This window comes from Centruroides sculpturatus, unplaced genomic scaffold (genome assembly GCF_000671375.1).
Source record: "Centruroides sculpturatus isolate CEXI.00-Female unplaced genomic scaffold, Cexi_2.0 scaffold561, whole genome shotgun sequence".
Classification (NCBI taxonomy): Eukaryota; Metazoa; Arthropoda; class Arachnida; order Scorpiones; family Buthidae; genus Centruroides; species Centruroides sculpturatus.
Window position 1 is genome coordinate 50,664 of NW_019384786.1, and position 12,733 is coordinate 63,396.

At 25.8% G+C, this 12,733-nt stretch overlaps 1 protein-coding gene across 1 annotated transcript in view; it reads right to left on the reverse strand.

Annotated features, from left to right (window-relative positions):
* LOC111629249 (Down syndrome cell adhesion molecule-like protein 1) overlaps nt 1-12,733 on the reverse strand; it is a 95,411-nt gene that overhangs the window by 49,884 nt on the left and 32,794 nt on the right. Inside the window, exons 8-12 of the mRNA XM_023373132.1 lie at nt 11,078-11,239; nt 9,192-9,476; nt 3,876-3,995; nt 3,553-3,773; nt 1,582-1,880 (exon numbers count right to left, since the gene is read on the reverse strand). Coding sequence (XP_023228900.1) covers nt 1,582-1,880; nt 3,553-3,773; nt 3,876-3,995; nt 9,192-9,476; nt 11,078-11,239 — 1,087 coding nt within the window. The remainder of the gene's footprint in view (nt 1-1,581; nt 1,881-3,552; nt 3,774-3,875; nt 3,996-9,191; nt 9,477-11,077; nt 11,240-12,733) is intronic.

Genomic DNA, 12,733 nt, shown 5'->3' on the forward strand with positions numbered 1-12,733 from the left:
TTTGCGTGTACTAAAATAATTAGTTTGAACATAGTTCAAGTATGTTCATAGTTCATAATCTATGTCAAATATAATTTATTTAAATATCATTAATTATATCAAAATCTATATTAAATATGCAATTTTTTAAATTGAAAGTTTTAAAATAATTGATATCAAATTTAGATAATTTGTCTTGGAAATTAAATTATATTTTATATCTGATATTTAGAGTTATAAGTTATTTAAGTTTTTTATTACTAATATTTTACGTTCTGTTTACAGGTCTATATTTAAATATTTGTTATTGCTTTTTTTTATTAATAAATAAATAGGCCTATACTTTTTAACTGAAATTTATTAGCGAATTTTAATAACATTGATAATTTTACTGTAGAATTTTATACAATATAAATATAGTAGTATAATTGGCATATTTCGAAGGATAAAATTTGTAAATTTTTTGATTATTTCCGAAATCAATTATAAAATAATTTGAATTTTTTGAAACATTTTATAAATATAATTACAATTATAATTATATTATTATAAAATTACAATTATTGTAAAAAATTATAATTACAATTTACATAAATATATATATCTTTATATACATATATATACATAATAGACAGCTTTTACGACTAGTATAAATTTTCTGTTATGATTTATGAAAATGCCATGTTTAAGCACCATGTTTTGTTAGCCACTTCGACATGAAAATAGAACTAAAATTTACGACATTTAACCTACGGGAGTTCGATTTGCGATAGTTTGTTCAACGACGGGTTTCCCAGGAAGCAATTAGGCTGTAAAAGCGGAGGATTGTTTGCTGTGCCTATATATACAGTATATAAACAAAAATGATAACAACTGACATTAGTGAAATTGATAATAAATACGTGATTGTTTTGTTAAAGTGAAGCAATTATTGTTGAATATAATCAGTTTACTCATTTAATAAGCTTAAGTAATCGATAATAAATAGATGAATAAAACAAATATATTAAAGTGTTATTATAAAATGAAGTTAAGTAATAGTTAATAAGCGTACACAAAATTAAATACTTTATGTAAGAAGTTTCGTAAAATATTGTAAAATATATTCGCAGAAACCTTTTTAACTAAATTTTTCTTTTATTATATTTTAAAATTATTATATTCATTTGTGGATTGCAAAATATACACAAACTATTTATTTATGTATATTAGCTTAACTTTATAAAAATTTAGTTTTAAATGTAAATATGAAAATAAACTAACAAATTCCTAAATTTACGATTAATAGTTCTTTTTAACGATAGTTTCAATATTAAGTAATTTACAGTATTACCAGAAGGATCCATGAAAAGATTTTTACAGTATTTCTATATTTACTTGTATTAAGTGGGGCAGATTAACCTGACGGATATTAATATTAAAATAATATACAAGTTACGTAATTATGCTACATTAATTTATCATCATCCTACACTTAACAACAAAGCATTTAACATAGGATTCATGAATAATCATCTTTTGAATATAGTGTCTGTGAGATGGCGTCTATTGTTGTCTACACATTCTTGCAATCGTTCCGTACAGATTTGTATGACTTTCTACATTTCAGGAGAAATTGTCGCCACTTCATTCTTGATGTTCCGTTTCATATCCGCCGCAGTCCTTGAATTGCTTCCAGTATGAGCCGTTGCCTCGTCCTGTTGAAACCACAGATTCTGGTATTCAACACCACACTGGCTCAACTCCAGTTCAAGAAAGCTGGGAAGCATTTCGATGCAGCGAGCTGAATTTATTGTCACAGCCCCGTCTTCTTCGTCAAAGAAATATGGACCAATCATTCCAAAAATTTCTACATCACACCACACAATAACTTTAACAGTAGGTAAAGTTTGCTCATGTAACTCGAGGGTTTCACAAAACAAAAATGTATTTTTATTACAGTATTTTACATCGATTTCAATTGTTATTAAATGGCCTCGAGTTAAAGAGCCTGTGAACTTTAGGACTTCAGGCCACTCTTTCACCCTTAATGTTTCAGTTACAACCGTATTTAAAAACAGTCAGGTTAATCTGTCACACCCTGTAGAATAGAATCTAATCAAATTTATTTTTCAATTTAATAATATTTATTTTGGTTCTTATTCTATCAACGATAGGAATTTTTATGAAATTGGGATTTTAGTTTCGTGTTTATATTTAAGTGATTACTGAATGTTTACGACACGAATTTTAATATTCAATTTAATTACTTGATAATGTGACATTCTGAAAGTAGCATTTATATTAAGTACGATTGCTTTAGCAATATATAATACAGAACATGATGAAAAATTTGCTTCATTGAACAAGAATTTCATTAGAAATTTTCCAATAACTTCCGCTAAAACAGAAATCGCTTTAGCCGAATAATCTTTACATAGATCTATAAAACGATATTAAAACTAAAGCTGTATTGAAATTAATCAATTAAAAATATTAAATTTACATTAATCAATTATTAAATTTATTAAAAATCAAGTTTTGGAATATGCACTTATAAAATATAAATGAAATTATAATTAAAAATAGATTAAAACTATGTAAGTAACATAATTGAATTTAAAAAATGCAGTTAGAGATGTAGTAATGCAGTTAGAGATGTAATAATTGAATTAATCTATATAAATTCTTCATAAAAAGATTTGATACACTTTATTTCAAGAAGAAATTGTTAGAATAAATTTTATTATCTTTTTTTAACTTTTTAAACTTTAATTTACATTATAAAATAAAAAGGAAATACTCGTTTCTTAAGAAGACTTTTTCAGTGATAATTTTTTAAACAAAATTACTGAAATTCCATTACGCAATTTTACACAACTAAGTTGAGAAAATTATTATTAGCAAAACAATGTATTATTTATATCTTAAATAATAAAATTATTGCAGTATTTAAAATAAAAATAGATCTTTTTCTGTTTGTTTTTTAATTCCAAAAACTAACTTTAATATTTATAAACGTTGACTAATTTTCGTAAATAATTAATATTTTTACAACAACAATAGAAGTTATCTTTGAAAAAGTATAATTGTGACGAAATAGCACTTTTTGAAGCTATATTTTAATTTAAATTACAAAATTTAACAATTATGAAGTCTTTGTGAAAGGAAATTTTTTTGAAAATCGAAAGAAAAAGAACGAAATCACTCGACTTTTACCAGGAATTCAATCCAAAATTGCAAGAATAAAATATTATTTATATTCTTTGCAGTATTCACGGTTCAGGAAATCTTTTGGAATTAATTTATAGCTGCAAGTCAACGATGCATTCCTTAATTACTACTAAGTTTAACCGCTAATTCAACAACTAAAATGAGATTCTTCTGTTGAATTGTTTCGTTTAGAGAACTCGAAGCAATTAGCTATATTTTTCTTTATAGAACGAAACTTTTTTAAAGAAAATTACTAAATTTATTTGCGCGAGAAACCAATAACAATAAAACTTTTATTCCTCGACTGTAACTTTATTTTAACAGTAAAAATTTGAGAAATGACTAAAGCAAAAACGTTTTAAAGTTGTTTATTTTATCGGTCGAAATAATTTTTATAATAGCTTTTAAAATGAAAAGAAATTGCTTACCGTGTACCGTCAAATAAATTACAGTGCTCAGACCTGCGCCAATTCCATTTGTTGCTTGGCATAAATAATATCCAGCATCTTCTGCCAAAGAATCCGTAATTCTTAACGTCCCATTTTCAAACACTTGAAAATGCGGTCCACTTAATATTTGCTTAAAATTAGTAGCTGTTTTTTCTTTAATATTATAAAAAAGTAAGAAAAAAATATTTCATATTTTTTATGTATACAAGATCAATATTTTATAAGTTTTATATGAAAAAAATATATATATTTTACCAGAGGCACGTTTCCAAACAATCTGAGGAGTCGGATATCCATCTGCTTTGCAATTCAACATAACTGTATTTCCTTGTACTACAAAAGTATTCACCGGTTCAATAATCCAATGAGGCAATACTGTAAATATTGTATTAATAATAAATTTTACTATTAAAAATATAATAATTTATATGCTTATCTAAACAGATAATAACAATTATAATAAATAGAATAAGTTACATTCTACTTACGTATATAATCAATCGTACTACATGCATTAACGCATATGATTAAATATGATTAATGTCGTAACATTTAGAAATTTCTGTATAATTATGTAAATCACCATAGTTAATAGTTTAGTTCTGAATTCTACTAACGAAATTCAAAATAACATTTCTCTAATTATAAACTCCAGATTTACATCTGAAATATTCATAGATGTGTTCTGTTGACCTCAATAATAACATATTTTGTATAAAATTATGTACAGAATATATTATTTTGTATAAATAATATATATATTTAACGTAATAATTAGGGTTTCTGAAACGGGATCCCGGGATCCCGGTTGTTTTTTTAACCCGGGAAATATCCCGGGAAATTTTTCTTATCCCGGAAAATCCCGCAAATTTCTTAAAAATTCACTTTTTTTCTTATTTTGTGTTAAGGTTGAGGAATTTTGCAAATAGAAAGCATAATTAACTCATTCACTGTCAGAATACATTTGTATTTATTAATTTTAAACCTACCTATTAGTTTTTTTAATTTTTGCTCGTTATAGCATGTCACAAATGGTCAATAATCAATATATAGCTTATTTGTGGCAGGACTATAAAAATTCTTTACTTGTCGGAACCTGTAATATCTGGAATAATTGTGCTTACGCTGTCTTGAGTTTTAACCATGCCCAGTAGCTTCAATAAATGCCTGACGCCAGATTGTGCAAATTGGGCAAGGATACAAACGAGTACAAAGTCTGCAAGTATGAAGTTTTTCTTCATAAACCTGATTATTAAAGCCAAATGAATTGCCGAATTATCGAGCTCTAAGCTTGATGCCGCTATTAAAGCAGCCAAGGTAGACAAATCAAGAATACTAGAGAGCGAAAGAAGTACTACAATCTCGAAAACGAACTCGAAATCTTCCAGGCTACAGGTGAAAAAACACATAATATCTGTCTTCTCTTAAATGCATTAAACACTATTCCAATCACATCAATTGAATCGGAAAGGGCATTCTCGGTGGCAAGACTTTTCATTACTAAAATAAGAATTAGAGTGAGTTATCGGAGTATTGACCATCTTTGCTTTTTAAAATCTTATAAAAGTTTGCAATATTTTGTATTATATTTTATTTAAAAAACGAAAATTACCTTCTAAATTAGAAGTTCATTTTTTTAATTTTTAACTCAATTCAAAACATTTTTTTTTTTTTTGTTGTATGCAGTTTCCAGCAAACTTTAATTAATTTTTTTCTATTTGTGAAAATTTCTACGTTATTTAAAGGTAATTTTTATTATAGGCCTATAGACCTTACACAGCATTATTAATATGATTTTGGAGGTTACAGAACTTTAAAATTACTTTAAAAAATGGAAAATAATTATATCATTTGATTTCAAGATATTTTGTATACCTTAAAAATAATTAATTCTATCCCGGGATTTCCCGGGATCCCGGGAAACAGTTCACTTTTATCCCGGGATCCCGGGACAAGCAAAAGACCGGGAAATGAGAAACCCTAGTAATAATCCCTCATTTTCATAAAATATTAAAAATATTATTATTAATTAATATTATATTACCGCAAAACGTAACATTTTTTTTCTTTATCTCAGTATCTGAAAACGATTATTATTTCTAAACATAATTAAAGTTTTCTTAGAAGTAATTCAGAAATAGTTACTTAATTAAATTTTATACATTAATTTGCAGCAATGTTGACATGATAATGTTGCACGCTAGCTTAATACAATCTTTAATTAATTTTAACAAGAGCATGCAATATTCCTTACTGTATTTAATGAAGTTGATAATCTATAATTTTTAAGCGTTTTAAAAATAAAAATTTTTAAATGATTTTCCATTCTTTAATCTTAAAATATTTTAATTAAATCTGTAGCTATTGTTTAGAGAAATTATTTTAATTGAAACTTTTGATCCACTAAATTTTTAATTGACAGATTTAAGTTTGTGGTTGAATATAAAAATATTTCGTCTTTAGAATTAATCTGTGTTAACACATAAAGGATCTTGTTTTGGTGCAAATATCTTTATTTGACGTATATTATGTAACATTAGGAAACGGTTTATGAAAGGAAGGATTTTTATGAATAAGACAAAAGGACAAAGGAACTATGAAAAGGAAATGAAATTAAGATGCTTGCACAAAAGAAGAGAAGAGAGCTTTGAAATGAAATCATGAAGAGAAAGTTGGAAAATTGATCGATAGGTTTGGGTAAGACTTATGAAAAGAATAAAAAAAATAAAAGTTAACAAGTTTCCTTCATATAAAATTCAATTTTCTTAAAGCACAGTTATATTAAGAAAAAATATTTTGGTGTAATTTTCAACAAAATTTTAAAATAAAACTATTAAAATTCGATTTTATACCATTTTAAACATTACATGAAGTCTATTATTAAATATTAAAAAAATATAATAGTTGAGAAAAAAGATTAAGTTAAAAAGTTTTTAATCTGAATTGAGATAAAAATCGTGTTTATCTCTGGAGCTACTGTATAAAAATTTATCGGATGTTTTTTAAAGTAATATGCTCTTATCAATTGTATAAAATCGCTTTAAAATGGCACCATTTACTTTTATGTGAAAATCTAATGTAAAACATGAGAAGAATCTGCCAGAAACGAAAAAAATCCGTTAAGACCATTCAATGAAAGAGAAAGTTGAAAGATGGATGAAGGAAAACCAAAGTGAAGCGGGACAATCTCGATATTGTGGACAAAAGTGTCAACTTCCGTCTTTGAAGACAATTTCGAGAAACTAGAGACATTGATCGATCGAAATCAAGAAACTCTAAACCGGATATCCCTGTTCTAGAACTATCGAGTTATTTATAGCTTAACAACTTAACAATAAAGGGTTGTGAAAGAATTCTAATATTCTTAGATCTACAGAAACATGCAAATGAAAGAAAATTGCTGAAGTTAACTATAGCTAGAAAGTACAAAATATCTCATACACTTTAGAGTTCAATTAGATTCACGCTAATCTTTTCAAAGAAACATTATTAGATATGCACAGAAAGAAATAATGAATTCTTTGCTAAGTTCGATAAGTAGTTTTTAAAACGTAATTAAATCTCTATCATTTTTATTACCTAAATATAAAATGTTATTACAAATACAGTTCAGTAGAGATATGAAAAAAGTTTATGATCGACGTCATATATACTGTAGCTGTATAGATTTTATAGACTCTATAAACTTACTGTATAAGCTCTTGATTTATAAGCCTTTTATCCTTTATAATGAAATGATATACCTTAAACGGAATTAGGTAAACGTTCGAAATGTTAGTGATAATTTGCAAAAGAGCGACGTTTTGCGTATTAAATAGCATCGAATCTTACTTTGAAATCACTGAAACGGATCTGTATTTGTAATAAGCAAATTTCCATAAATGCAGAATTTAATATAGCTTTTAGGAAATAACCATTTAATTAAAACAATGCAGGATAATACGGCGTTATAAATTTTAATAATATATAGTAACTTGTAAGCTTGATAGAAAATTAACTAAAACCTTGATTAAATTCTCATTATAAAGAATAGATTAATCCAGATATTCACGAATTTTATGCTTTTTTAACGCTAAAAATAGACAAGACGAGTATTCAATGTGAAATAAATCGTTGTTTTGAATACATTAAGAAATTCCTGCAAGCAAATTAAGTTAAATTTATGACGCTGCTTACTCCTAATAATTTCATCAACATGAAAGATGTTAGAGCAATTAAATGTTGCAGAGTCAGCCTAATGAAAATCCCGAAAATGCTGTTTTATGTTGTTTATCACCTTTGATAAAACTCGGCGGAGTATAAAGGTTCAAAAATGGAATTTTATCCTGTTAACTTCCAACATACCAAAGTTAGATATCAAGACGAATGTCGGGACCCAAGACATTATACGGGACTAACATGAAAAAGTTTGAATGAATAGGATTGAAAATTCTACTCCTTTTCTGATTTCAATTCCTTCGAGTATAAATGCGAAGCTACAGGGAAACGGATAGCTCGAATTCAACAACCTTTCATGATTTAAAATCGTTCTTTTGCGAGAATAAAGGTTATTTCATTTCTCTCGGTTGGATAACTCAGTTCGCAGTCGAAAAATCGTTATGAGCATTTCTTGATGTACCGTATATCGACATTTACTGTTAACTTGATAAGATCCGAAACTAGATAATGCTACGAATTGAGAAATTTTAGGTGGAATTAAGATCACGCTAATGTTACAATCACGAGTTTACTATACAGAACAAATTATACAACATATTCGTCAGATTGGATCGATACAAAGTAATTATAATATAGCTTACATCTAACTCATACGATACATTTTTTTTAATTATTGCTTTAATGACAATTTTTCAGTCAATTTAATTAATAAGGTTTTAATTATAAAAAGTTATTAATAAATTCTTCAATAATTAATAATAAAAAAATCATTTATTACAATTTGAATAAAAATAATAATTAAAAAAGTAAATTACTTTGTGGAACTTTATAAGCATTAAATTAAGATAAATCATTAAATTTTTTGTTTTATAAATTCACGTTCTAAAACTTAATTATTTGCCGAAACAAATCCGGATAATTTAATTGGAAGCAAAATTGAAATTTGTTACTTTTAGATAAAAAGCCCCNTCTGCTGACAGTTTTAAAATGTAACAGAAATAAATTATCATAAATGTGACATTTAATATCGTTATAATTTCGAATACTTTATGTACTTTTCGCGTAAATTTGTTTAATTCTTTTCTTTAATAATAACTAATGTAAATAGTTTAATTTTTAACAGTCTTTAATTTTTAACGTTAAGAGAAGATTAATTTAACCTTTATATAAATTTTTATTTATTCGAAAACTAAACTTTGAAATTTAATTGTTAGTAGACATTTGTTTGGAGTAATTTCTGTTATTTAAAATGTCTAAATCTTTGTTTAGTTTTATATTAAAATAATTAACCAACAACAGGTGCCATTTGTAACAATGACACGGCGACACTTTGCATGGCTACCCTTTCAGGTAGGCTAACAAACAGAAGAGGAGAGAATTTGCTGATTGGAACAGTCATTGCAAGTCACTCACCGTTAACGACTAATTGTGCCGTAGAGTTGACAGTGGCGGCTGCGTTGCTGGCAACACAAGTATAATTTCCATTATGTTTCGGGTTAAGTTTTTCGATAGCCAAAGCTACAGAATAAGTGTCAATGTCTTTAACGATCACATCCAAGTTTTCGGGAATAGATTCGCCATCTTTCAACCAAGTGACAGATATTGGAAGATCGCCGCTTGCAATATTGCAATAAACTCTTGTTCGCATACCTTCGTGAAGATTTTCGGCAAAATAGAAACGTTCTATCAAAGGAGGAACTGTAAAAGAAAAAAAAAAAGAAAAAAATGAAAAATGTCAAATATGCATCACCGGGTTACGTAATTTGACGTTATATTACGCAGTTAATTATTTTAGTTACGACTAAGATTGACGCTGTTCTAATTAAACATTGTTACCGAACTGATAAAAGTTGTAATAACTGAACACCAATAGAAATTAGTATTGAAATTTAGATTAAAATGTTTGTATGCATGAATATAGAAAACATCTTAACGATGTCGGAGTTTTAAATAAGAATTTTTTAAACTTTTTTTTAAAAATAAATGTAAGCGTTAAGGACGAGATTAAAAATAAACAACATCTATATATTACATTCTTTAAAAAAGTTTGGTGCATTTAAAAGTCTAGTGATCTTAAGTAAAACGATATAATAAGAAACTATATGATTTGTAGTTGAAATGATTTTTATAATTATGAAAAAATTTCTTCATTGACAACTTTACCACCATTTTTAGTGCTGAAAAATGTGTACTATTGCATTATACTTTAGTAACAATGCAAAGTAAGATAATATCAAAACATTTTGCGAAATATTTCATAGCTTTTGAGGCGAAATTACGTAACTAGACTAAATGCTTCAAATTGTAAATTTATTTAAATACTTGTCTTATTTACTAATTTAAACAGATAAACAAACTATTAATTTACTGTATTTTAAAAATTAAAGAGAATCAAATATTTATGCATTTATTATTTACAGTTATTTATTTACAATTTCAAATTTTAAGAAACAAATAGTTATAATTGTACAGAATAATTCGAAGACCACTAAATCCTAAAGAAACCGCTTTGTGAACCTGATCTATGGGCACTAAAAAGGTCAATTTAGTACCCACAGGGTAGAAAGATAGAAAATCCTCTTTATACATAAATGAACTTCTAGATTTGAATTTATATTGAAAACGTTAAATTATGACTGATTTTAAATTAGAAGAAGGAAAACTTATATCAAATTTTTTTCCACTTAAATGAAAATAAACCACGTCATACTTAATGAAAATACTGAACTTATTTTACATTTTTTTCAATATTTGGAAAAATATAATTAAACATTTTTGTTAAAAAAATCGATAGTTATTTAATATAAAAAAAATTCTCCATTCCGCATTTAAGGTCATCATTAATGGTTTTCTGATTATGAAATTCTTATTCTGCACTAAAAAATCCAATAACAATTTTATTTCTAAAAATAATGCAATATGTTAACTAAATTTTATAAATATTAATACAAAAAATTATAACAAAATCTATTACACTGTTAAACTTAATTAAAATATAAATTTTCGATATCTCTCTTGTAATTATTCTATTTTGAAAACTTTAAAATTTATAAATATAAATAAAGTAATAAATATCAAATGTTTTGATTATTTAGAAACATCGGTTTAGCTAGAAAAAGTCTAGAAAAATAACTTCTAACATTAAATTTTGTGATATAAAAGACAGTCGCAAAGTTGGAAAATCCTTGTAAACTAACTGAAATAAGTTTTCGATCCGGTTTCATATGTTGTTTGTCATAACAATAGATAGAGCTTAATTTTTTCGTGGCACAAAGATATTGATTGAAAGAAAAGCTTACCTCGCACATTGATAGCTAGAGTCCCTTGGGCGCTCTGACCCTGTTGATTTCTAGCTATACATGTATATATTCCTGTATCAGTAGCAGCATCCAATTGAATAATCTCCATTGTGCCATTGCTAAATATTTTTTGTCTGTGATTGAATGGAAGTCGACGTCCGTCTGTTTAAAGAAAAGAAAAGATTTAATTCTAATTTCTTTTAATATCGTTTTTTTTTCGTTTCTTATATTTTAAAGTGTTTTTCGAAATACTAAACTAAATACTTTATTTAAAAGAAAGTTGGATTAGTAACATACAGTGCAGTAAATCAGTTAATAGAAGTGTAAAGTTATCTCAACTAGAATAATACGAGAGAATTGCAACTCATGGAAATGAACTTTCTCCAAAATTAAAGTTTTTTTTTTTTAAATTTTTTTCCTGCTATCTCTTTTAAATCAACGAAAAATGCTGATCGATATACTTTTAAATACATTGCATAGATAAGTTATCGTTGTTATAAATTGTTTAAAATGTTTTTCTGTTCCTTTAGTGGATTTAATTAGATAGAATAAACGATAAGATCTATAAACTTTAGAGAATCATAATTAAAACTTTGAAAATAAATTTAAAAATTCATCTTGAAACAAAACTGAAAGGATAAACGTTTATAGAATTTTACAATTGTTCACAAACTATAATAGGTAATTTTTTGAATCGAATTTAATAAAGTTAAATTTTAATAAAAAGGGAACACGTGTGTAATTTCAGATTTCATTCTTGTCTTACTTTCTAAACTATAAAATAAAAAACATTATCTATGTTAAAACTAATATTAAAAAATATTATCGGTGCGTTTTTTTCCTCTCTTCGCAAATAGCAAAAATTTAAAAACCAAATCTGGCAGCAAATCTAAAGGAAAAAAAAACAATTTAAAATAGTTTCAAATTCAATTGAAAAAATTCTTAATAAATATAGAACTTTCGGTCAACATCCAGGGAAAAATTTAATCTGGAAAGTAACTGTTTAGAAAATCAAGATTTATGTTTTATCAATGCCTAAGAAGAGAACTAAGCTTTTCTTTTAGCTAGCTGCTTATCATTTTAAATCTAAATATATTATCATCTTTGTTTCTAATCCTTATTTTTTATAGAATTTTTGACGTTTCAATTGTAATAATTTTATTCTTTGAATTTTCAAATATATTATACTTTTTAAAAATATTTTCTGAATCATTAAGTCTCTTCATCTCTTCATCAATAAGTTAATAGTTGAATAAAAAGTAGACCGCACGTGCTATTAATTAATGACAATAATTTTCATTCTTAATTATTAAAATTAAGATGCGTAAAATGACTTAATTTTAAATTAATGAGATAATTTGAAAAGGTGAATATAAAAGTACTCAAAATTAGTTTTTTTTTATTATGATAAAAATTACATATAGATATTTATAAATTATGATCTTTAAAGTATTAACATGATTTAAAAATTTGCTTATTAAAATAAATTAATAAAAACTGCAATGAATATTCGATTGTAAATGGAATTACTAATAAGAGCGAGCGATTTAAACATTTAAATCCGTTAAGTAGGGGAATTAGGAAACATTGAAATGCAAATTCAATGTTTCCTAATTCCTTTTAGAAACTTTCAACTTTTAAGAAACATTTCAAAAG